The sequence below is a fragment of the Thalassophryne amazonica genome, chromosome 9, assembly GCF_902500255.1.
Source record: "Thalassophryne amazonica chromosome 9, fThaAma1.1, whole genome shotgun sequence".
Taxonomy (NCBI): domain Eukaryota; kingdom Metazoa; phylum Chordata; class Actinopteri; order Batrachoidiformes; family Batrachoididae; genus Thalassophryne; species Thalassophryne amazonica.
This window is the reverse complement of record NC_047111.1, coordinates 39,275,360-39,302,485: the sequence shown is the minus strand read 5'-3', so window position 1 is coordinate 39,302,485 and position 27,126 is coordinate 39,275,360. Positions and strand designations below refer to the sequence as shown.

General features: G+C 40.2%; 1 protein-coding gene across 2 annotated transcripts; it reads right to left on the bottom strand.

The window, feature by feature from the left end:
• ripply1 (ripply transcriptional repressor 1) lies at positions 1-26,828 on the bottom strand. Of its 2 annotated transcripts, none has more exons than XM_034177918.1 (4): positions 26,579-26,828; positions 23,231-23,309; positions 18,667-18,740; positions 1-967 (listed from the first exon to the last, which is right to left on the bottom strand). In XM_034177918.1, the coding sequence occupies exons 1-4, from the start codon at positions 26,674-26,676 to the stop codon at positions 754-756; spliced, it is 465 nt and encodes a 154-aa protein (XP_034033809.1). In that variant the 5' UTR covers positions 26,677-26,828; the 3' UTR covers positions 1-753. The 2 variants fall into 2 exon arrangements, with proteins under 2 accessions (XP_034033809.1, XP_034033810.1); XM_034177919.1 differs by having other exon boundaries at positions 1-925; positions 26,579-26,827.
• Positions 26,829-27,126: the final 298 nt, after the last annotated feature.

The following is a 27,126-nucleotide window of genomic DNA, read 5'->3' as shown; positions in this document are numbered from 1 at the left end:
TCCATTCCTAAAATAGACAGTTTTATTTATTTTTTTTAACAACCACAGTTTGGACAGTGTTAAGACAGCAGATGGTGACACTGATGCACAAATGTATAAAAAGCAACATAAATATGTGTTTATGTACAAATTATCTACAAATATAAGTTAGCTCACATTCTATGTACAGTGGAGAGGATCAGACCCTGAGAATGACTGTAAACATGACAGATGTCCCAATATGGGAGAACACAAGAGGCTTTGTGGATGTCTGCTACTGTACACACTGAAAGGAAGTGAAACCTTGATCTGAATGAAAATGGACATAATTCAGAATATCTCCAGGCATTACTTCATTCACATTCGAGCCTACTCGGAACTTAAATTCGCTCCTGTTACTGAGGTTTGTAAATCCCTCACTGCACCCTGAGGTTTGAGCACTGTGACAAAACTACAAGGAGGCGAGCACACCTTACAAAGCGGTGCTAAAAACAAACAAAACAGCAACAACAAAAAATAAACTGCAAATACCATCATTCTGATTTTGTAACAGAAATAAAGCACATTAGTCTCATTTGTCCTCACATTTCCACAGAGTTGGTTTGTTTGCTGCATGTCACACATTCTGTCTCAGGCACCCTTTAAAATAGAGTTTAAAACCAATAAAAATGTGTATAAAATGTGCTTCAAAGCCTAATAAATGGTAAACAGTCATTGCCGTAAAGGACCAGACAGCTGTCTCCATGGAGATTGTTCAAAAAGGTTTGCTGTATTTCAGTTGTAAGAGGTGGAATCAGACTGCTGTTTGAGGTTGGACTCGCAGTCTTCCTCCCAGTCCTCCTCCTCGTCACCATCTTCATCATCTTCATCATCATCGCTGTCAGACTCGTCGTAGAAGCTGATGGTGGCCTGGATGGGGAAGTTCCTGAGTAGGGCCTCTCCATCACTGTACAGATAGTCAAAGGACTTAGATTTGGGCCAAAACAGCCTGAAGACAGAAAAAGACATCATGAATAAATAGCCAGCGATAAAAGCATAAATCAGAGTGTCAGAGAGCATGCAGTCTCCTGTGGATTAAGTGGGAAGGTGATCATGATTAGTGAGTAGCATGGTGCCAGGTCACACCGGTGTTTTAGCAGTCATTCTTCAAGAAAGTTCACTGTGAGCAGTGGAGAAAAAGGCAAAATATCCACTCAAACTCCATGGATATTTTGCACCGTATTTCGACATCAGTGATCTCTGACACACAAACATGCACCAGTGTCCAATCAAAAGCTGTTTTGATGACGAAATTAGAGGAGATCCAGTCCCTAGACTGACAGGAGAATTGTAGTGAACACAGTGGTATTTTCCATGTTTGTTCATTTTGTGCTGAGTATGTTTCAAGTGGAGCTGCTCCGCTAACAAACAGATAAGGCTGTGGCTGTGCCAAGCGGCTTCCAGCTGTGAATGTGCATAACAGTGAAAATAAGAACAATGTGTACCTGATAAAAGCTCTGAGAATTACATCCCCAGTTAAAGGGATCCTTTCAAGCCCTAATTGGACAGGATTCCTTTTACATGTGGAGGTGGAACCATGTAAATTTGCCACAGGACCAGGTGCCATGAGAATAAAAAAGATCAGCACAACAGAGATTGTAATGGGACTGAGATGGGACTGGCTACTTGATTTCTGTACTGCTTCTACCCCTTAAAAAAAAGTCATAAATTGGTTTGGCATCAACCAAAGGCAAGAAGACATCCAGCTGGACAAGAGCAAAGGCTTTATGTTTAATTTCAGTTTGGAGGAACATTATTTTAGTTCTGGCCCACTGGTGGGACCACAAATTTGCATTGGACTGTTACTGTTCTCTCTCTACGTCAGTGTTGTATAGTAACTAAGTAAAAATACTTCACTACTGTACTTAAGTACGTTTTGGGAGACTTTGTACTTTACTCAAGTTTTTTTAAATTCAGCTTACTTTCACTTCACTACATTTCTGACTTTAATTGCATACTTCTACTCCGATACATTTTCTATTCGCCATGCCGTTACTCGTTTAAAAAAAAAAACAAACAAAAAAAATACACACACACACACACACACACACACGAAAAGTTGTGTTTTCACCCAGAGTGATTACCACTGATTACTAGTAGTGACTGCAACGAAGTCAGGCCGATTTGTCATGAGGCATGTCCGGTGGGCTTTTTTGCAGTTGCGCACTTGGGGGGTGTTTGTCAGGAAAATGATAATTTCTCTACATTGATTACAGACCTGCAGCGGGTCTGTAATCAACTTTTCTGCAGCTTTGCTTTGAACCTTGAACCAATCGAAGCAGTGATTCGCAGATCGAAGCAGTGATTCGCAGATCAAAGCAGTGCTTCGATATACGGTTCGTGGATTCATTGTTTAATTTCACTTTAACCTAATTTTTCCCCGCTAAAACCCTGAAGAGCATATGTCTGAGTAATATTTAATATTTTTTATGTTAAACCAACCTGTTATGGTCTTCTGAAACAGTTGATAGATGTATTTTATAACTTAAAAACGGGACCGATGCTAACGTGTTAGCATGTCTATGGCGTTTTCAATGTTAAAATTCTCATTTAGCTGTTTGCATCAGCACGTTTGTGTTGATTTGTTTTCTGTATAATTAATGGCTCAGCGTTCGTTGTCATAAAAGAGTCAAATAGTAATTTTTTAAATTTATTTGTATTCATACGAGGTCTGTTAGAAAACTATCCGACCTTTTTATTTTTTGCAAAAACTATATGGATTTGAATCATGTGCACTTGCATCAGCCAAGCCTGAACCTTCGTGCGCATGCGTGAGTTTTTCACGCCTGTCAGTTGCGTCATTCGCCTGTGAGCACGCTTTGAGTGAGCAGTGGTCCATCCCCCTCGTCAGATTTTTATTGTGAAGAAAATGTCTGAACGATTTGGAGCTTTGCTGCATCAAATTTTTCCAGAAACTGTGAGAGACAGCCAGGTGGAAACCATTCGGAAAATTCAGACGGCTTTCAGGGACGATTCTATGGTGATCACACAGATTAAGGAGTGTTACAACCGATTTAAAGATGGCGCACAATGGCGGAGGGCACACCGCGCTCCGAGCGGCGATCGACAGGCTGAAACGACCAGATCATTTCCAAACTGAACGCTGTGTTGATCCGGGACGTCGTCTGACTACTACAGAAATGGCAGAAGAGGTGGACATAGCACTTTTTCGGCACATTTCACTGTTACAGGAGTTTTTGTCATGGAAAGAGGAGCGGAGGAATTCGCCACGGAGCCGCTAATGGCGTGGGACAAAAGCACCTCCGTGTTGGTCTCACAGGACATGTTGTAACATGCTCAGCTCTTGCACCATTCAGAAGATTCAGACGGCTTTTGGTGGCTTTTCAGTCGTGTGACTATCCGAGAAATTATGGACAAGCTGGACATGCCACAACATGTCCTGTGAGGCTTCATCACGGTGTTGTTTTTTGTCCCGCACCATTAGCGACTCCGTCCTGACGCGCGAATTCCTGCGCACGTCTTTTCATGACAAAAACTCACGCATGCGCACGAAGGTTCAAGCTTGGATGATGCAAGCGCACATGATTCAAATCCATATAGTTTTTGCAAAAAATAAAAAGGTCAGATAGTTTTCTAACAGACCTTGTATATTATAGCAACAACAATAATAGTCTACATAATAGACAATAATAACAGACGAATAATGTTACAATACAATTTTAGAGAAAGAGACAAAAAGAACCTCATGAAACAAAACAACAGAAAAGATAAAACCATGTAACAATGAAAATAAATAAATACATATAGAAATAAATAACTGTTTCCTGTGAACACCTAGTGATGGCCTACTCTCGTTTAGGTTTTGAAACCTTGTTTCTGAAGTGTTTTTGTGTGATGTGCACAATTTTCAGTACTTTGACTAATACTACCAGTCATTTACCAGCCTAGTAACATACAAAAAAAAAAAAAAAAAAAAAAAAAAATCAGTCAGTTTTTGATTAACATTTACTTCTACTTTTACTTTCAATACTTGAGTACATTTAGTTGTACAGTACTTGTCATACTTAAGTACAATAAATAGTAGATACTTTAAGACTTTTACTTGAGTAGCATTTCAATCGGTTACTTGAACTTCTACCAAAGTCATTTTTTAATGGGTATCTGTAATTTTACTTAAGTGTGATTTTCCGGTACTTTATACAACACTGCTCTACATTTATCTAAACACGTGACTTCAGCAAGCTGTGCTTTTATAGCAACGGATAGTGTCTTAAAATAAACTAAAATGTGATACAAATAAAGCTGCATCTACTGTTCATTAAGTCACCAATATAACTTTTAGTTCTCAGGAACACTGATTTTGGTTTAAATTAGATTCTTATTCACTTCTATAAAAGGGAAACACAATAAAGCATTTTTTGTTGCATGCAGTGCTGATGTCAGCATTTCTGGGATACTCACAACTTAAGTATTGTACAAAACGACGTACAAACGTTTTTCACATCAATATCTGACTTCTTTCAGCATGTTAAATATTTATCATTTTAATTTACATTAATATTTCATGCCATATGTAACAGAATAAAACCATAAAATGCAGATTTAGCAGGCTAACATCACGTTTGCATGGAGACAGTTTGAAGTAAAACATGACATAATAAAATCAAAGACTTACTGGGGTGTTAATGTCTCCATATAAATGATTATTAAAAAAAGTTGGGGCAGCGTTTTGGCCCTTTCGGTCGAACCAGCCCCATTTGAATTTATTCCTGATGAACATTAAATCATTTCCCTTAGGCAGAACATTTCGTCCATTTGTGGGCATTGAGGTGGTCTCCACATACAAGTACCTCGGCTTCCACACTGACAATAGATTGGACTGGTCAGTGCAGGTAAATGCAGCGTATAAAAGGGGACAAAGCAGATTGTTCTTCCTCAGAAGACTGAAATCTTTTGACATTTGTAACGATATGCTTTTCCTTTTTTATCAATCTGTTGTGGTCAGCGCTCTATTATTTGCTGTTGTGTGTTGGGGAACAGCTTGGGACAGTAAGAGACTGGACAAATTTGTCAGGAAGTGCGTGTCAGTGATGGGGAGGGAGGCGGTCTCTGTGGGTGAACTGGTAGAGTGCAGGTTGAGGTGTATTATGAATTCTGTTATTAACAACAAATCTCATCCTCTTACACGACACTGTGGTTGCTCAGAAAAGCAACCGCAGTGACAGATTCCTCTCCAGGGGACAATCTATCTATCTATCTATCTCCTTTGTAGTTTCAAAATCACGTGTTCTGACATGCGCCAGCATCCAAGTTCACCAGATACAACATTATGAGCCTGATTTACTAAGATCCCATATAACGAGTGCTAAATTGTGTGGGCAAACCAAACTCTTGTGAAATGGGGTGGAGAAATTTTTGCATGATTGATGTAAACAACAGTATGTAAATAATGGCGTAAATACAAAATGAAATTATCCAGATTATTATATCCAAATATATATATATTATCCAAATATATGTGAGGCAACTCAGGACTCAAATAGCAGTATATTTAGTTGATTTATCTGATGCTGTCTATATTATATTTGGGTCAATTCACAAGGGGTCACCATTACACAAGCCAGTAAAAACAGAACAGCCCTATGTGCAGGGAAAAAAAAATATATAAAATGACTGTCTCTCTATATATATTAATTAAATCACTGAAAACAGAGGACATAATTATCTTGGAATTTTTTTTTTTTTTTTTTTTTTTTGAGTTTTTAATCGGAAAAGGGGGAGACCAAACCCCACTAAATTTGTGACAAACAGCACCTAAGTGTTATTTTGGGAAAAACTAATTTATCTGACTTTACTTCTGATTTAATGGGCACACAGTAAAATGAACCCCCACCCCCCATAGCCCAGTGTGTTAATCACTCGGCATGGCTGCAGAGAGTAGGTAGTAAGGTGCCATTTTCAGAGAAGAAGCTTGTATAACGGCATTTTCTGTTAAAAGTAGACAACAGACTGATTCCTATGCATTTTGACCTGCCGAGTTCAAAAATTGCTGTTGGCATGCTTCACCCCCTAATTTGCATAAAGCAACATGGCCGCCAATTACATCAATATTTCCAAAATTTTGGTTATATATGTACTATAAAAGCAAAAGCACATGTTTTTCTATGTATTTTTACCAGCTGAATTCAAATATTGTTGTCAAATACTGTGATGCAGACATCACCATCCACTGAAGAATCTCGTTTCATGCTGCCTAAGGCCTCCATTTTTCAATTCAAGACAACAGAGATTGTTAACTAAGTAAGTACTGAGAACAGTCAAAATGTATTGATCACCACTCATGTAACAAGAGAAAGTGTTGACAAGAGGAAGTCACTCCACAAGTAAAGTGATGAACGCAACTACACCTAAATGCTAGAGAACACAGAGATTCAACTATATTTTCTTACTACAACCCCTGGCAAAAATTATGGAATCACCAGCCTCGGAGGATGTTCATTCAGTTGTTTAATTTTGTAGAAAAAAAAAGCAGATCACAGACATGACACAAAACTAAAGTCATTTCAAATGGCAACTTTCTGGCTTTAAGAAACACTATAAGAAATCAGGAAAAAAAAATTGTGGCAGTCAGTAACGGTTACTTTTTTTAGACCAAGCAGAGGGAAAAAAATATGGACTCACTCAATTCTGAGGAATAAATTATGTAATCACCCTGTAAATTTTCATCCCCAAAACTAACACCTGCATCAAATCAGATCTGCTCGTTAGTCTGCATCTAAAAAGGAGTGATCACACCTTGGAGAGCTGTTGCACCAAGTGGACTGACATGAATCATGGCTCCAACACGAGAGATGTCAATTGAAACAAAGGAGAGGATTATCAAACTCTTAAAAGAGGGTAAATCATCACGCAATGTTGCAAAAAGATGTTGGTTGTTCACAGTCAGCTGTGTCTAAACTCTGGACCAAATACAAACAACATGGGAAGGTTGTTAAAGGCAAACATACTGGTAGACCAAGGAAGACATCAAAGCGTCAAGACAGAAAACTTAAAGCAATACGTCTCAAAAATCGAAAATGCACAACAAAACAAATGAGGAACGAATGGGAGGTAACTGGAGTCAACGACTGTGACCAAACTGTAAGAAACCGCCTAAAGGAAATGGGATTTACATACAAAAAAGCTAAATGAAAGCCATCATTAACACCTAAACAGAAAAAAACAAGGTTACAATGGGCTAAGGAAAAGCAATCACGGACTGTGGATGACTGGATGAAAGTCATATTCAGTGATGAATCTCGAATCTGCATTGGGCAAGGTGATGATGCTGGAACTTTTGTTTGGTGCCGTTCCAATGAGATTTATAAAGATGACTGCCTGAAGAGAACATGTAAATTTCCACAGTCATTGATGATATGGGGCTGCATGTCAGGTAAAGGCACTGGGGAGATGGCTGTCATTACATCATCAATAAATGCACAAGTTTACATTGATATTTTGGACACTTTTCTTATCCCATCAATTGAAAGGATGTTTGGGGATGATGAAATCATTTTTCAAGATGATAATGCATCTTGCCATAGAGCAAAAACTGTGAAAACATTCCTTGCAAAAAGACACATAGGGTCAATGTCATGGCCTGCAAATAGTCCGGATCTTAATCCAATTGAAAATCTTTGGTGGAAGTTGAAGAAAATGGTCCATGACAAGGCTCCAACCTGCAAAGCTGATCTGGCAACAGCAATCAGAGAAAGTTGGAGCCAGATTGATGAAGAGTACTGTTTGTCACTCATTAAGTCCATGCCTCAGAGACTGCAAGCTGTTATAAAAGCCAGAGGTGGTGCAACAAAATACTAGTGATGTGTTGGAGCGTTCTTTTGTTTTTCATGATTCCATAATTTTTTCCTCAGAATTGAGTGATTCCATATTTTTTTTTCCTCTGCTTGGTCTAAAAAAGTAACCGTTACTGACTGCCACAATTTTTTTTCCTGATTTCAATAGTGTTTCTTAAAGCCAGAAAGTTGCCATTTGAAATGACATAAGTTTTGTGTCATGTCTGTGATCTGCTTTTTTTCTACAAAATTAAACAACTGAATGAACATCCTCCAAGGTCGGTGATTCCATAATTTTTGCCAGGGGTTGTACCTAACACTTTCAAGATTGTATGTAAATCAATCTAGTGACAAGGGACACAGTGTATATAAAGAGAATCAGCAGACGACAGACAACACAAATCTTATCTAATGTTACTAATATATTATACTACAAAACCAATACCACAAGATTGGAACTTGTCCACACAAACTAACACACTAGAACATGAACATGCACAGATATAGATGAACAAAGTATCTCAGAGTCTCCTTAACATGAGTGTGAATGGATGAACTCCACAAATATATCAGGGAACACTGCAGTTTGATTGACCATGTCTATGCTGTGGCTGCTGCTGTTGCTGCTACTGTTGAGTCAATGTGGCACCATGTGCCTGGCCACTGGCCAGTGAGGCCTGCCCTCTGGTGTCGAAAGCAGTAGCCCTCTGGTGTTGAAGCAGTATTATCTGTACTGTACTGAGCCAATTATATAGGTTTTCACATAGTATTACCATTATATTGTTAAGCATTTGTGATGAAAAAATACACAAGTCATTCACATGCCATCAAGGAATGAATATAATGATATTGTGATTTTTGAATCCACAGGAGACATTTTTCAACAGGCCAGTATAAGTAAGATTGGCAAATACATGCATTTGTAGGCCTGATTGTGCAGCAGATGCATGGGAAAAAAATTGGTTTTGTTATCAATTTCTTTAGTAGAACAAGCTTCTACAAAGTATGAAAACAGCAGGCAGCCATGTTGTTTCATTTAGGGATGAAGGAGAGAAGATACAGTTTGCAAATAAGAAACTAGTTCAAATAACACAAAGATTCATTGCCTTTCTTGAGCAAAACAAGCAAACTTTGGGAAACGTGAAAAAACAGGCGTCCATTTTGTTTTATGTAAATTAGGCAGTGAAGGAGTAGAGACAGCATTCTAACAACATTAGACTTCTGCAGGTCAAAATACATAAGAATAGAATTTTTATTTCTGTTTCTAATGCAAATACAAGTAAACCTGTGTGGAAATTTGATGAAATGGGCAGCCAATGTTGTTTTATGCAGATTAGAAGGTGAACGAGCAAAGATACAGCATGCCAACAGCAATTTTTGAGCTCAGCAGGTCAAAATAAATAAGAATCAGCCTGTTGTCTGCTTTGAACAGGAAATGCCTTGGATAGTCTACTTATCTGAAAATAGAACCTAACTATATGCCAAAAATGTGGTGCTGAATGTAACCCGTAGTGTCCAGCTCTGTTACATTTAAAACCCATGTTCCTAAACTGCTCATTTATTCAATAAATAAAACTCCAGTTGTGTGGTTTGAAAGTACCACTCTTTGGAGGCTTAAACCCATGGGGAGATTGAATTTATTCATTCATTCATTCATTCATCTTCTACCACTTAGTCCATTTAAGGGTCGCGGGGGGCTGGAGCCTATCCCAGCAGCCATAGAGAGCGAGGCAGGATACACCCAGGACAGGACGCCAGTCTGTCGCAGGGCCACAAACAGACAAACAAACAGACACACACACACACACACACACACACACCTACGGACAATTTAAAGATCCCAATCCACCTAACCCGCATGTCTTTGGATGTGGGAGGAAACCGGAGCACCCGGAGGAAACGCACGCAAACACGGGGAGAACATGCAAACTCCACACAGAAAAGCCACGGGAATCAAACCCACGACCTTCTCGCTGTGAGGCAACAGCGCTAACCACTAAGCCACCGTGCTGCCCCGAGATCGAATTTAGTTAAAGAAAATAAAAATCATCAATTATTCGCTTTATGTTTGCTTCGTGTCCCGGTTTGACCAGTTACGCTCGAGTCCTATTATAGCTGCCAAAAATAGCACTCTGGGGCTTTCCTGTGAGCCCATCAAAAAAAAAAAAAAAAAAAAAAAAAAAAGTATATCATGACTTATCTCAGTAGTGGATTTTATAGCAGCTTCTTAGGAAATTCAAAAATTGACCCTCATGTTACATAATGATGACCCCTTTTCATTAAGTGACCCATTTACTATCATTATTTCTCTAATGTTTCATTTTGGAAATGTGATTACACTCTGCTGTTTCTCACTGATAATCAGAATTCCCTACCATGACCTTCTTTTAAATTTTTTTTTTCTGTAACTCCTGTTTTCTGATAATGGGAGATCAGGAGCACATTCACTTGCAGGTATGCTCCTTGCACATTGTTACGCATGAACGCATGAAAAAAAAGAAAAGAACCTCCTATTTCAGAGATTCAACTTGGCTCTCCAACAAATTGATGAAGAATTATGATGCACTCTGTGCAATGCACAGTTTTCTGTGTGGTCCATCAGCAGAACGTATCGCAACCACCCACCAGCCTGCCAAAACACCATGAACAAAACAAAAACCAAATGTCCAAAACAGGAGACTGCTTTTATGTTAGGGCCCTGTCCCACTGGCGTTTAGGAGGATTTGCGGATAGAATGCGCACAAAAGTGGCCCACATCCACCAAACAACCGCAATAACCGTGTAACATTCCTGTATGAGTCCGCCGCCATCCGAACACGTCCGTGATCATCCGCAGAGGCACGCATGTCCACAGCCAGGATTTTTGAGCCGCTCAAAAATCCTGCTGCGGATGAGATCCGCATCACTGCCTGAACACATACTGAAGACATACACAGGACATACACAACCAACGCGCCGCATATCCCGTCATCCGCTGATATCCACAACTGACGGGTTGGCGCGGCTTGGCGGTGGACCGGGACAGCATGCAAAACAGATATGTCGTGTGCCCAGCACGGCCACATCACGGTCGCACATGGTATGTCACGCATGCAGACAGAGTGGGCACGGATGAAGCAAGTGCATCACGGCCGCTGTGCCCCTCATGGGGGCGCCTCCGCGGTAGCCTTCACTTCTGTTCCCTGTTATATCCGCTTTTCTTCCTCATGTATTCGCTGATCCACCCCGGGACATTTGTCATTTCCGCCCACCTTTGTTGCGGACGCTCAGCTTTTGTCTCCTCATTTCATGCGCAAATCCTCCTAAACGCCAGTGGGACAGGGCCCTTAGTTTGTTTGATGTAGTAGCCAGCGCATAAGCATGTTCAAGCGCTGTGCATCCTTTGTGCAGAGCTGTGATGTCCCACACAGAGTCTGTGCATCTGTGGTCTACCTGTTACACATGGAGACACTTATTCTTAAAGAAACAGGCATGAAATAAAGTTAAACACACCTGACATTTACAATGAATGATTTTTTTAAATAAATTCTGTGTAGCCTCTGTGCTACAACAGCAGCCTGTCCAGAGTAATCAGTTAACTCCAAGGCTTCAAACTCACAAAATCCAGATGCTCACAGTATGCACTAAATTTCCTTTTAACCTTTATAATTCATGCTGCATGTGCAAAACTCAACTATTTGCATGTTTCCTCCCACAAGTTTGCACTCTTGGGTGGATAAACCCAAAACTGCATATTCATGATGGCAAATGTGCTAAATCAACAACACACTATTTTGTGCATTTGCCAAATTCCATCCTTGTTGCGCACTGTTAGTAACTCAGCATGCAGTTGGATTGGCGAGTGCAATGGTGTTTGCGCATCACCAGTTATACAAGTCAACGTCAGCTTATCTGAGTAACAACTCAACTACACTCGCTAACTTGACATTAATTAGCTCCACACTGATGATACAAACGTTGTGACAGACCCAACAAGAAGTCACTGCCACAGTGCTTTTGTGTACATTCCTTGTCTCTACATCACATGGATAAAATTAGTTTAGCCAATCCCCAGTATGAGTGGAAATATTACTCCCGTCACACATAGCCAATATCACTCAGAATGGCGAATCAGCGCACATCCGTAAAGTGTCGGGTTTCAGTTCCAAAACATTCTGACAGCCATCTGCGAGAGTCCACACAGTTGGTCAAAATCGGCCGGCGGCCTGAGTGTGATGCACATGTTTGAAACCCTCAGGGCGCCGTCGAGATGGGACACCTATCCGACGGTGGCCCATGTGCAATCTGAGGACCATCTGACTGCAATTTACAGATTCTGATGGTGGCAAAACAGATTCTGAAATGATTTGAGCACATACAAGGGAACCTCCAGATGGATCTGGCACAGCAAAGCCTGATGGTATGACCTGCACGTGCCACATATAATAATGTCCACCCTGCTCCCGGAGCGCAAAGGAACTGTTGAAATGTATGTGGCAAGCTTCATCATGATAATAATTATGAATTTTTAACATGTACAGTGAATGTGAACAGCGGCTATCAAACCGAAAGCACCGTGCGCTACTGTGCACATGCTGCCACAAATCTGAACAGGCTGTTATATCCACAATAGACCTTACAGTACAGATATTTGTCCATTCTTTCCCATGGGCGACATAAATAATGTGAACTATTGTCTCCATCATATCTCTATATACCACGGGCGGCTACGCCTCTCTGTGCTGCGCAATAACGCGGAATTGCATGCGTCAGGCTCGGAGCTGAACGGAGCTCACTCATGTAATATATGATCACCTTCTAACTCTGTAGGAGATATGGCATGGAACTGTCGTGCCAGGCCGTGACAGCATTAATAAACATGAATCTCACCAACAACGGCCCATGAGTGTTTCACAGTGCAGGATGGACATGGAGTCGGACCGCAGCCTGGGGTTAAAATCCTCTCACCCGGCTGCTGTGTGCTGGAATCAATCACGGCAAAGACAAATCCCATGTGATAATCCAACCATCGCGGTGTACAGAGTTCCATTGTGTTGCTGAAGTGAGCCAAAACACACACACAAAAAGAAATTAAAGTTCCCTGGAAAGACGATCTGTCTGACGTATGGGACAGCATGGCACACTGCCAGCAGTATCCAGCAGCTGGCAACGGCATGCACGTACGCCCCCCCGTGCACACATAGCTGTTCATTCAGCTGTTGTGAACACACACACACACACACACACACACACACACACACACACACACACACACACACACACACACACACACACCAGTCACGTCATCAGTCCAGCGCTGCTCTACGCACATGCACACAAGGTCAGTAGCACTGTGAAGGGGAGGATGAGCGCAGATGTGATTGCATGACTGAGTGAGCGATTGCACCATGCCGGCTTTGACACATATGTCGTGAGTACGGTCCATACGCTGGTTGTACTGAGGTGTCCAGTATCGGCAGGGACTGTGCAAAGGGAGGAACACAGCGCTCCCTCCCATTCCAGTCCCGTGTTTGCCATCCAGACGTTCAGACATCGGGCAGTCTTCAGCACCTTTTATGGCCATCTGACAGCAGTCTGTGTCATCTACCTGTTGTCTACATGTGCTTTGGATGCCATCGTGCAGGTGTGGATGATGTAAATTGGACGTGTTCTGACACTGCTGACCACACATCTTTTCCTCTCGACGGTGTCGCCTTATGGCAATATTTGCCGTGTCAGGCATGTTTCCTGCACATTCTTGCTATGTGTAACGGGGTTTTAAGAATGATGCACCCACAAATAAAACCTGTGGATCTATGAAAGCAAACCCAATGATACTCATCTACAAGGAAAGAATGCCGGAGATGTCCAGAACTGTGAACATCGGACCATTTTGTGCACTCAGAGCTATGGCTACAACAAATGATTATTTTTGTAAGCAATGAATCAATTAATCTAGCAATAATTTTTTTACTTAACTTTTTATTGTTTTACAGTTAAATGATTATTCTCTGGTTAATTCTGCATTCAAAGGTTTTGTAAAAAAAAAGTATTTATTTTACAATTTTAAAAATCCCAACATATAATCGATAAGAGCCAAAAATCAACAAAGGCAGTCATGGAAAAATATGAGAAAAAAAAAAAATCCTGCACACAGATTTGTCACTTTCTGTGATAAAAATAAATAAATGTTGCTGTTCATTCGGCTGCTCCTGGTTTTGTTCGGGGTCGCCACAGCGGATACAGCCAGATCCGCATTGGTAATTGGCACAAGTTTTACGCTGGATGCCCTTCCTGACGCAACTCCAGTTTCACCTGGAGAAACACTCACAGCCGCTGCTGTTCCAAAGAGGTCTCCCATCCAAGTACTAACCAGATCCTGCTCTGCTTAGCTTCTGAGATCTGACAGGATCAGGCTGACACAGAGCAGACCAGCTGCAATAAAAATAAATAAATAAATAAAATAAAATAAATAAAATCCAAACATATTTGCAACTAATAATTATTTTCATTATCAATCTGCTGATTATTTTATTGATTCATTTATTAGTTGTTTCGTAAACAAAAATGCCAGAAAATGGTGAAACATATCAGTGTTTCTCAAAGACCAAGATGACGTCCTCAAATGTGTTGTTTGTTCACAACCTAAAGATATTCAATTTAGTGTCAGGGAGGAATGAAGAAACCAGAAAATAGTTACATTTATGAAGCTGCGATTTGAAAATTTTGACACGTAAAACAGCAATAACAACAACAACAACATTGTGCTCGTAGAGCACAAACCTCCATCAACACAAGTTTCCAATTAAATAAAATTTTACCTTGCAAAAATGTTCAAGGTCAAAGTCCTAAGACATTTAGTCCTAAGCTAAATGTGACGTGATCAACTGTTAGGAGTATGTATTTACTTCATGCACTTGAATCAAAGATTTTTTTGTGGTGTTGTCAATTTTTTTAAAAAACTTTTTCAGTTTCTGAATTCTTTTTCAAATAATTTTCACAGAACACTGGTTTTCTTTGCTATGCACATTTTGTCATTGCTTCATGGCACTTGCTTCCTGACTGATAACTGGAAAATACCCAAACATGCATAAAATTGGAACCTCCATCCAATTTTGGTGGTGTAGGTAAATCCATAAGAGAAAATGAGTGACTGCGGCACTTTTGATTGCGATATAATGCAAATGTACACAAAATCAATAATCTGGATCAGATCTGGATCAAACTTTGCCAAGCGATACTTCATGGGTTAAAGCAATAAATTTTCATCTGAATTAATTTTTTTTCCTGGCAAAAATCAATGCCAGCAATTCCCTAAAATGTGGAGTAGTGGGGGTACACACTCTTTTCCTCAATAAATACAATAAACACATTATACAGTAGACACATCTATTTTAAATAGCCTCTAAGGAGAGAGAGACAAAGCATAAAAAGAATGCAAAACCTGAACATAAAGGTACATAAAGGGGGGGGATTGGTGTAGTCTTGATTCTGGGTCTACGAGTCCTCCTCCAGAACATTTTTAAAAGAGAAAGTCAAATTTTGTGTATTCTGGTAAATTTTAATGGGTATGAAGCCCTCTGAAACAAATAAAAGTCACTTCAAACTGTCAAGTAAAAACACAGTTTTGATTATGGGGGGTCCGGGGTGCTCCCCCAGAAAATCTTTAAAAGCGCAAGTCGAATTTTGTGTATTCTGGTGAATTTTAATGGGTATGAAGCCCTCTGAAACAATGAACTCATTTCAAATTGTCAAGTAAAAACACATTATTCTAAATAAGTAGGAACCCAATTAACAGAGAAAGAGCGTCAAAGGAACAAAAACTGAGGTAATAAAGTGCATATAATGCATATGCTTCTGTAACACTTTGTAATTCTTTGTATTCTGTATATTTTGATTGGTTCTAATCCAGTAAATGTGCCAAAAGGGTGTTATGCCACTGGCTGTACAGTCAATAAAATACAAAATTAGGAAATAAAGCAATTGACAACGTTGTTCTGCTGTGCACAAAGTAACACTGTGACCCATTTTGAATACACATGCGCACTGAGAAACTCGAAACTGGCTTATTCACATTTAATCAGTAAAATGCTCTCACTCGTAAAACAAACATAGCGTACCACAAGTTAAACTTCATCAAAGGCATTTAAAGATATCAATCGTGACGAGGGATGGGTATTGATGAGATTTTGTCGATATCATTATCGATTCCGCTTATTGATCCGATTCCTTATCGATACCTGTTGTGAATTTTCTGTGTACTAAAAGTAGGCTTTACAGGTTTTCCATGTCAGCAACATTTTATTGAGTCTTAAAGTAAATAAATATGAAATTGGTCACTGGATCCTTAAACTTTGGCCATAATAAACTATACATGGTGGATCCTTGATCTCTGGACATAAATAGAAATAAACAAAATCTGTAGTTTTTGTCAAAAGCATTTCCTTTCAGACATTACTGGCATGAATGTCTTTCCATACATCTGAGCTGAGCTCTTGCAGCTGGCTGTGCTGCACGTCAGGATGTAATTCATAAATAATGTAGGACGTCTCACTTTGGGAGGAAAAAAAACATTTTAGTCAACTGTAGTTTATTATCTGTATTACAGCGTTTGGAACGAGGTGTCATTTTATTTAAAGCGGCGATTCGTTTTGAAGTTATTAATTCCAATCGGACTCTGTCTCAGCAGAGAGCGGCGCAGTGTTTGGAGCTGTGCCAATGGAAAGGAGGACAATTCTTGTTTCCTGACTGCAACAAGACAAGAGTCCCAGTTAGTGACTTTAATCCACACAAAAGTGACTCACAATTGACATATTTTAATGGCTTTAAGAGGGGTTAAGAAGCGGATGTTCCGCTTCTGAAGAGCAGCGACTCAAAGAACCATGGAGCCAGTGGATGAAAGCACTGCTTCATTGGTTCACACTTCAAAGTGGAGTCGCGCTGCAGAAGCGGATGATTACAGAGCCGCTGCAGGGTCTGTAATCAACGTGGAGAAATGATAATTTTCACAACAAACACCCTCAAAAACAACTGCTGCTATGATGGACCGATAAGGGAATTGTCAAGCAAAAAGGCTATTGATGTCGGTGGATCAAATCAATTCTTAACAATACCCAAAAAGAACCGGTTCTCGATACGCAACCCTAATCGTGACTCACCTTTTTGTGGATTAGTCGCTAACGAGGCTCACCCGCCGTGTCCCACTGGAGTTTTTATTCGTTCCTCATTAATGTGGCTTTTCCGAGGGGCAGCCAACTCTCAGCCAACCTGGCCTGGCTCATTAATATCTGCCACTTTGCCAGTTCATCAACTGAAGTTAAACATAATGTCCTCCTAATGACATGACTAGTTCCTTCAAATGCTGGCGGTGTTACCGGTGTCACGTTGGCTCACCGACAATCTGAAGTTACGGCCCCTCGTGTAAAAAAGGAAAGAAAAAAATATATCCTTCATGTGTGGTTTTTGTGGAACTTCACTGATTAAGCGCTTTTCTTCCAAGTGACTTGTTCTCTGCTGGTGCCACCGTCTGTTACCGACTTGGCGTCGGTCCTCCGGGCCGCAGGTCCGACTGATAAAAACCTCTCTCTCTCCCTCTCCACTGGACTTGCTCCTGCTGCTCTTTTGGCTCAGTTCCGAATGTCTATGCCATGGCAATTATAAAACAATGATATCACGCCGACTTAGTGGATTAATTTTTCACCATCGCCAAAACACAAACAGTAAAAAGGGTCACTTGCTCTACTTGGGGAAGGTCTGCCAATGTTCCCACAAAGACAGGGAGGAGAAGGACCGTGGCTCATGGCAAGCAGTAAACAGAGCAGAGAGTAGTGAAAATTCACACGGTCCCTTCCTCCGCAGTGTGGAGCCATCCACGCTGACATTGCTGCTATTTTGATTAGTGCAGAATGGGATGTTGCTTTGACAGTGAGAGTATCATATTTTGGCCCCTAAACACGCATGACACCACGTGCGCGCGCGTATGTGTGGTTAATTTCCCAAATGATGGAAATCCGTTGTGGTGATGGAGAACTTTAACCCATGCGATAGTGAGTGTCAGTCTGCACCTCACTTTCAAATATGAGTGTGATTGGGGCACGTTTGATTAAGATATAATGTAAAATATAAATTAAATGGGGTTTTCAGTGTTATATTTAAATGGCCACACAATCTGTAATCTGGATCAGATCCTGATCAAACTTTGTCAGTACCTAAAGGATACCATCCTACATAACATTCACAAATATGAAAGAAATTTGATCTTTTTTTGACTGAGTTATAAATATTTCAAAATTCTTTCAATGTTAAAGATAGGGATTTTCCAAGATTTTTCCTGACTTTGACCTTTGCCCTTGAAAATTGAATCAGTTCTTGCCCATAAGGACATGAATCTTCAGTAAAAATTTCATAGCGATATATGAAAAATTGTGGGCTCCAGGTTGTTCATAAACAAACAAACACGGGCGAAAACATAACCTACTCTAACTTCGTTGACAGAGGTAAAAAGACTTAAAACTATTGCTAAGTTTGCATTAACATAAAAGTGCAAGAAACATCTGGAAATTTACTTGTGGGGCAACAAATTTCTGAGCCAGAGACTTAATCCCAGTGTAGTAATCTTAGCTAAAGGCAAAGACTCTTCAGTCCGTTCTTAATCCTAAGCAAAGGCCAAAGTTTTGGGTGTCATCTGGGGTGAGCATGCAGGAGAAATGTCTAAATAGTATAACAGATTGTTTTGAATAAAACATGCTACACCGAACAGAATTCATACTACATTGACTTTTAAAGTCTACAGAATGTCACAGGAGCTGAAGCAAAGTTTTCCTGAAAGCAGTGTACTTCAGGGTGTAAGAGTAGGAGCAGAGAGCTGGACACTGACCTGACAGGATGCTGGAAGACCTGAGGCTTTCCATCTGAAGAGAAGCAGCCTGGTATCGTAGGTCTGGAGGAAGGCTGAGGAAACACAGGCACAAGGAGGGAGTACATGCAGTTATGTTACTTTTTTTAAAAAAAGGAGAAAGAATTAAACTTTTGGGGGATTTATTTTCCCAGTATTGGTAGCTCGATAAATTTTTCTCATCACTTTATTAGTAAAAACAGGGAAGTTTAGGGGAATTTTTGATGCACGCACGCACGCACGCACGCACGCACGCACGCACGCACGCACACACACACACACACCCATCTGAAATCCAATCAACTTCCTCCTGAATCTAAACTGCCTGTTAGACAAAAGTACCACCTACCACTGGACTGTGCAGATTATATTATCCAAATCATTTACAAAACTTCTCACCTCTACAAATGACTGAAAAATGTGACTGTTAAACTCCCAAATGGCATTCAGACAGCCGGTGAAGTGCTAAGACATCACACGGTGAGTGAGGCAGCAGTTCTGTAACGAGGTGTGCACTCTCCAGAGGGACTGTGGGAATTTCCCCTCCACCATTCTCCCTGAAAACCCCGGAGGTGTTCATTTTGGCATCTCACCCTCGAAAAGCAGGAAGCAACTCTGATTTTGGGAGGGGAGTGGCGCCTTTATTATGCTTATAACATTCCGGTGTGTTTCATGTGTGGCAGCTAAGATCTTGTGAGTAGAATATAGCCAAATATCTGATTCACAACAACCACAGGCCATATGAACATGAGTTGTGTGTTTCTCAAAGTGGTCAGTCGTGGAATTTAAGTATCTTTTGGCAGCAGACTAGTGTTAATTTCCCACTGTGGTGTCAGTATCTGCATGTTAGCTTCCTGATGGTGTTAACAGGCCTGGACATGAGAGCGGCAGCCATATGGCTGTGTGTCAGAACATGTCCTTTAGCTACTTTCATGCTTGATGGTGTGGACATCACTCTGGATGATAGCATTGCTGATATAAATACACCTCTGGTATTCTACTCACCAGATCTTTGCAAATTAAATCTGGAACAACAGAACTGTGTCACCACAAGTCATACAGTACACAGAATACTGATAAAAATGTCATCACCCCCTCTGGGTTATGAGATTACGTTACGTTTCAGGACATCAAATTTTAAAAAATGCATGTGCTTTTTAATCACAAAGTGAAAGAAAATGCCTACAGCATTATCCAAGTTAAATAAAAACATAAAATACAATGGATTGTGGTTCACATTCACCCACTTACAGATAACACAAATAAATAATCCCTTTTACAGCCATCTGGTTTGAGACAAGTCAAAGCTATAAGGCCACTCAAATTTCACTACACTGACAAAATTTAGTTTCTACTGAAATCTGAGCATTATAATGGTTTAATGGTTTGGCTGTGAAATGAAAATTGTGAAATCCGAGGAAAATTTGCAGGGGGGGGGGGGTACAGCTCCCCAGGAGCCGGGGTCTAGGGCCCTGTGGGGCCCCAGAATTAAATTTTTATCTAATGATACTTTTTCAGCATCTCCTGGAAGAACAAATCTCAAAATTAGTGGATATTTAAATGATCATATAATATTCAACCTTTTATCTGACCTGTCAGTGATGATGTTGAAATAACAGAATATGACGTGGAAGTAGGACCTGGAATGATTTTCCTTTTAATTGTAAACCAAATTTTGCATTAAAAGGAAAATCATTCCAGGTCCTACTTCCACGTAGGACCTGGAATGATTTTCCAGGACTGACTGTTACAGCTTTTCAAAAACCACAGCTAAAGCTTGTAGAATATTTGGAAAATCATGGTAAAATATCAATAACATACCTTATAGCAAAAAGTCACTTATATTCTTGTGTAAATTCATGCAGCCTAAATCCATTCAAAGCCACAGTCTTTTTTACAATGAAAGAAAGTCTAAATTAGTTTTTAAAAAAAAGTCACATAATCTTGTCTAACATCCTGTTTGAACAGCACAATGTTTATTTTCCAGGGAGAGAAAAATTCTTACCATGTTTCCTGAGAGAGCACAGTTCACTTTCCCCATTTCTTTTATCTTTCAGGTGTGTAGATGAAGCCAGCGACAATTCCACAGATTCTTGTCGTTAAGACTTTTTCAAACCATCTTTCTCACCATCTTCTCTCTGTGCGATGTCGGTCCGTGACAGACATGCTGCACAAATCTTCTTTTAAAAACTCTTAAAAGTTTGGGATATCCACATGCTAAGTTTTAGCCACACAGCGTCGCCGCAGCAACCAACCAGTCCCGCTTTACAACTGTCGTAACAGCTACGCTTTGAGTGGCATTTTTCGTCCGTGAAACTCCGTGGATCCAAGGAAACTGATTTGCATCTGTCACACACAGATCAGTGTCGGTGGACTTATAAAACTTACACGATGTCGTAAAAAAGAGAACACTTTGCGATAAGCATTTTAAAAACTCAGTGATGTTCACGATTAAACAGTACATCACTAACACCCCACTCCCCTCCCCATGATGAAATCAGCGGAATCCCGCGGATCCGCGGAGTTTTCACAGCCCTGTTTATAAGCTGATTAAGTTGAAATTGAACAACATTTTATTGAGTCTTAAAGTAAATAAATATGAAATTGGTTACTGGATCCTTAAACTCTGGACATAATAAACTCTACATGGTGGATCCTTGATCTCTGGACATAAACAGAAATAAAATCTGTTAGTTTTTGTCGAAAGCATTTCCTTTCGGACATTATTATTGGCATGCATGTACTTCCATACCTATGAGCTGCAGCTCTTGCAGATGTGCTGCAGGTCAGGTTTATAAAGAATGCAAGACGTCTCATTTTGGGAGGAAAAAAACGTTTTAGTCGATTGTAGTTTATTGTCTGTATTACAACGTTTGTAAGCGGTGTCATTTTATTTAAAGCGGCGATTCGTTTTGAAGTTATTAATTCCAAGCGGACTCTGTCTCAGCAGAGAGCCGCGCAGCGTTTAGAGCTGTGACAACGGAACGGAAGACGATTCTCGTTTCTCGACTGCAACAAGAAAAGAGTCCCAGTTAGTGACTTTAATCCACACAAAAGTGATTCATGATATTTTAATGGCTTTCAGAGGGGTTAAGAAGCGGACTTACCGCTTGTGAAGAGCAGCGAATCAAAGAGCCACAAGCCATTGAATCAAAGCATTGCTTCGATTCACGCTTCAAACTGGAGTCGCGCTGCAGAAACAGTTGATTACAGACACTGTATTGAAAATCGGAATGGTCCAAAATAAGCGTAACGGTCCAAAATTATAGCATAATGGGCCGTAACCCAAGTTTGCGCTAGCTAGAACCCTGCACTTGATTTGTCCCCTCTGGTGTTGAAGCATAGCTCAACACAAAATGAACTAGGATCAAAGTGTTCTGATTGAGAAATAACATGCAAGTAAAAGCCAGTCACTGAGGTCCATGGTATAGTATCTAATCCTAGGAAACACAACACTCAGAAGAAGCAATATTCCCTGCAATATTGTCCAAGGAATGACGGTGAAATGCTATTTCAGCTTGATCTCTTTACCTGTTTAACATCAATTTGCTTAATAAGATAAATAGTCTTTATCTGGTGTTATATAAAACAGCATCCATTATGCTGCTCCATGTGGCCCAAAATGTGTCATACTGGGGACAGAGTAAGGTGAGAAAAACACTTGGCACTGCTGCATTCCACACCCTCTGTTGCCATGCAGCTATTGATGTCTTCATACAGCAGAGGGGGTTTCCCCCACTGCTGCAGTGTAAAAAACATCACGAACATGCGTCATAAGAGAGGGGGAAAAAAATAACCTCAAACTTTGTTTTTCACAACATCACATGATATTTTCAGGACCAAGACTATTTAAAAAACAAAAAACAAAAAAACCACTAAGGGCATTTTCACAACATGAAAGTCCAGAACAAGGTTTAAACCAAAGATTGTATTGTGGCTGGACTAAAATACTTTTCACGATGTACTGACATCATCATTTGTATAGGTAGCATCTCCCCATGCTGTTACTCCCCAAGCCGCACTGATTGTCTTCTAAATGTGCATGCGTCTGGTGTCAGCTTGCTTTTTTTGTGCCCCAACTAGGGACAGCTCAACAGCACTTTAACAAATGTGCTTGTTCCATTTAAGCACACACACACACACACACACACACACACACACACACACACACACACACACACACACACACACACACACACACACACACACACACACACACACACACACACACAGAAAAGTTCTGTTTGAAAAGAGTAAATTTTTTCTTTTGTTGTAACTACACCATCATTGTTATGGTATTTTTACCAGCAGCACATGGCAGCCCAAACTATACAAAAAGTGTTTTCACACTGCAGCTACATTGTTCTGTTTTATCTGGACTGAGACCACCTCTTTGGTTGGACCAAATTTTTGGTCCTTTGGTCCAGGGCAGCTTTCGCACCTGCGTTGTTGATGTTTGAAGATCCAGAACAAACAAGGTATGTGTGAAAGCATCTGAAGTGAAGTGAATCATGGTGCATGGATGAATAAATATGCTGTAACCTACATAAGACAGCTTGGTCTGTGTACATCGCCCCGGTTCATCCCTGCTGCTGGATAACCACGGCCTCCACAGCAAGCGCTGGCTGCAATTGAAGAAACAACAGAAGACTGTGATCCGAGAGGAACAAACAGTACATGCATAGCCCACATTCACATGATTCATTAAAGGCACTAAAATAGTTTCAATTGGAGTCACAGTTTCACTCAAAGAGATCCTGTGCTACATCAAAACAACTCAAACAGACACTGCTGAGGCCTATTTATTCAGAAATGCCTAAAGGATGCATTTCTTTTCTTTCTAATACAGTCCAAGGCAGCCCAAACTATACAAAAAGTGATGGGGCACAAATTAATTTCATGATGGGGGCATGAAAGGTGGGGTGGGGTGGGAGTCTGAGGGTTATGTTTAGGGGTAGGATTAGAAATAGTAAAATAAAAAAAACTTACAAGCACTAGCGGTATAACAATTAACAAGTAACAGATATAGCTATATCAATACACAGAACTGAAGAGATCTAAATGTACAGCAAACTTGTCAATGGATCAATTTTAAAGTGATAAATTAGTTGAATTAGTCTTGTTTCGCCTCTATGTCTTCAAACTCGTAAAACTTCCAAGGTCAGTACAAAGCTCTTCTGAGACTGAATTACAGGAGTGTTTAATTTTGTGATGCAAGAACAAAATCTACATTTCAAAAAGTGGCAGGTGGTATAATGGCAAATGTACCCATTTGAAGTTCATGTTTAGTTTACAATTTGTTAATACTGTCATACCAATAGACTGTGAATGTTATACTGGGCTTCTTCTGTGCTGCACCTTCTGTTACTGTATGTGGTGCTGCCCCCAGTGGTGAACAAAAGGTGAGCCGAGACAACACCAGTGTTTCTGCAGCATAGTTAAAACTTGAAGAAGGTTCCTTGACTTTTCATTAAATATGAATGAATTTAAAGGTAAACAACACCACTTTTGGCTTATTCTAGTTAATCTTTTAAAATGAATGTTTGCATTAAACAAAGAACTGTACCAGGTTGCACTGTAGCTTACTCAAATTGAAGTGCTTGACAATAACAAGTATACTGCTCCTGAATTGTATCATAGTCCATATTGTTTTATAAGGGAGATATGCACACCTTTAACAAGCACCAATGTTCAAGCAACTTTTGTTGAACTTCACATTTACTTTCTAACCTAGATTAAAATTGTAGCAATGCACTATTCTTCATGCTACCAAACCTAACAGGGACTTCTGGGGATTTAAAGACCACATTTTATGGAATTACAACTAAATTATTAGTTGGAAATTATGCAGTCTTTGAAAAGTTCGAAAAACCTTTCAATCCAAAATTATTAAAGCCAATTATTATTATTTGTAGCAAATGATGGAGGTGAGAGGAGATTATGTGACAGTTACCGCCTAATTGTTTGCCATTGTATGTTATGAAAATCATGTTCCAAATAGGGGCAGCACAGTGGATTAGTGGTTAGCATTGCTGCCTCACAGTAAGAAGGTCATGAGATTGATACCCACCTGTGGCCTTTCTGGGTAGCATTTGCATGTTCTCCCCACATTTGTATGGGTTCTCTGGCTTCCTCCCACATCCAAAAACTTTAAATTCTCCATAGGTGTGTGTGTACAGATGTGAATGTGTTTGTCTATATGTGGCCCTGTGACAGACTGGTGACTTGCACGCTCTGCAAGTTGGTCCTGTCCAGGGTGTACCCTGCCTCATGCCTTTGACTGCTGGGATAGGCTCCGGCATAGATTCTTAAGAACATTTTGTGAAAAGATGGCCCCTGGGTCACATACGTAGCTGTGTTCTCAACAAATACACGTGGCAATTTTTTTAAAGAATTCTGAATTGTTACCTGAAGTTCTGACTTATGAGGAAGTGTGATGATCATTATTAATTATCTGCCCATCGCCCGTGTTGTAAAAAAGTGCATACAGGCACACAAGAGATCGTGATTTTATCATTTTGCCTTGGCTTAACAAAAGAAGCAAATTCTGTTATCTAAAAAAAGCATGTGGAACAGTATGTGGGTGATTCTTAGACTACAGGGCAATTATTATGTCCTTTGATCATATTGTATGAAAAACAGAAAAAAGGGGAAATTTCACACTTTTATAGTTATCTTTACAATGAAAGTGTGTTAAGAAATTTGTTCTAGTAGTCTATGATGACTTTTTCACCTTTTTTCAGCATCATTATATGCAAATATTGCTGTTTTGTGCTTGTCCCACACCCAGACTTTTGATCTTCAATGATAAAAATGAATGGTAAAGAAACGTTTTTTCTAATGTTTTAAAATATCTCTGAATAAAATATCAGTAAAATAATCAAAACATAATTGGGGTATTCAATGTCATACAACTGTTGTGATTTTTTTAAACAAAATGTAGTTGTCCCACACTATTGCCGTAATTTCCACCACAACACTGTAATGTCCCTTTAAACAGTTTGTATGAAAGATTGTTTGGGTAGTTTCTATGGAGATAAACAGTGACATCAGAGCACATGTATATAGCGCCAAATCACAACAAACCCCAAGGCGCTTTATATTGTAAGGCAATGGTGTGGTGAAAATTACATTTACAAGGCCAATAGTGCCCGTAGTTAAAGAATCACCCATGTACTGAGTCAAAGGCCCAATCCCAATACTCTCCCTTCACCCTACTACTTCACCCTTTCCCTTCATTTTTCACAGTGCAAAATGGAGGGAAACAGTCCAGGCTCACAGGTTTGGTTTTTTTTTTGTGCTCCCATCACGAAAGGGAGAGTATTGGGATTGGGTCTAACTTATCCAACTGGCTCATTGTTTTTTTGTTTTGTTTTTTTTAACCTCACAGTATTTTCAGCTGGCATCTACAAAACCATTCATATTGTATCAATTTTACTTTTGTACTGATGAACTCTTAAATGCAGTGCTCTCCATTTAAGCAAATACTCTCTAATTTTGTTCGCCCTGTTGTGTTACTTCTTTGGTCAAATGCAAATTCCACGTGTTATCACGATTTGCCATAAAGCCTGCTATAAAAAATTAAAGAGGCTTTCCCACTACTGAAATAAATCGTTCTGGCTGGTTCTAATAATACTCAACTGTGATTAGCTGAGTCACGGTGAAATCGTTGCTAAAAGTCAGCTAAATAAGGATGATAACTGGGTAGCTGCCAAAAATCAATGTCTAGTAACAGTATGTCACCTAGCAACCAGTCTGATGGTTTAGCTAACAAATCGACGTTTGTCGGACTTAAAATGTATCTACATGTTTCTGTTAAAAAATAATGAGCAGCGTATTTTGTCACCTGCAGTGTTGTGGGTATATTTGAAAAGCGAAGATGAGCGATGCCTACCTGCCGTTTGTGTCCGGGCTGCCGCTCACTGTCAGCGGGCGCGACCACGGCGCCTCACCGAAGGACGGCTGCTTGACGACCAGGCACGCAGAGCTCATCCTCCCGCTTCTTCTTCTGCCCGGAAAATTCTTCCCAAAAGCCAATTACTAATATTTTTTTGTAATTGTTTGTCTGAATGTGAAATACGAACGTGTCTCCTTTTAAATGCAGCCGCTCGAGTGTGTTCAGCCCAAAGCGCAGATCAGCCGGTGTGAAAGAAAGTTCGTCACGCGCAGCCTGGAGGCTTTTATAAAGGGGGCGTGTGTCCGCGTGCGACCCCCCCCCCCCCTTCTTTTTTGTCCGCGTGCGATCCTCACGCCGCGCGGACAAAACGCACGACGTCCTACGAAAGACAAAAGCTCAGTCCTCAAGGACAAGTCTTCTTGATTTTGTTTGTTTTAAACAAACACACTGTACATATTCACGATATCAAAGCCTGTAAGTCCTCTAACTTTGCTTTTTGTACTATTTGCTTCATTCATTTGAAGCTTTACATAGGGATTATTGTG

What these genes read in the sequence shown, in the direction of transcription:
- ripply1 (XM_034177918.1), bottom strand. Translation starts at nt 26,676, where the DNA reads ATGAGCTCTGCGTGCCTGGTCGTCAAGCAGCCGTCCTTCGGTGAGGCG. An exon ending in AGCCCGGACACAAACGGCAG is followed by an intron (nt 23,310 to 26,578) that starts GTAGGCATCGCT and finishes CTTCAATTGCAG; the next exon opens with CCAGCGCTTGCTGTGGAGGC. An exon ending in CACAGACCAAGCTGTCTTAT is followed by an intron (nt 18,741 to 23,230) that starts GTAGGTTACAGC and finishes GTGTTTCCTCAG; the next exon opens with CCTTCCTCCAGACCTACGAT.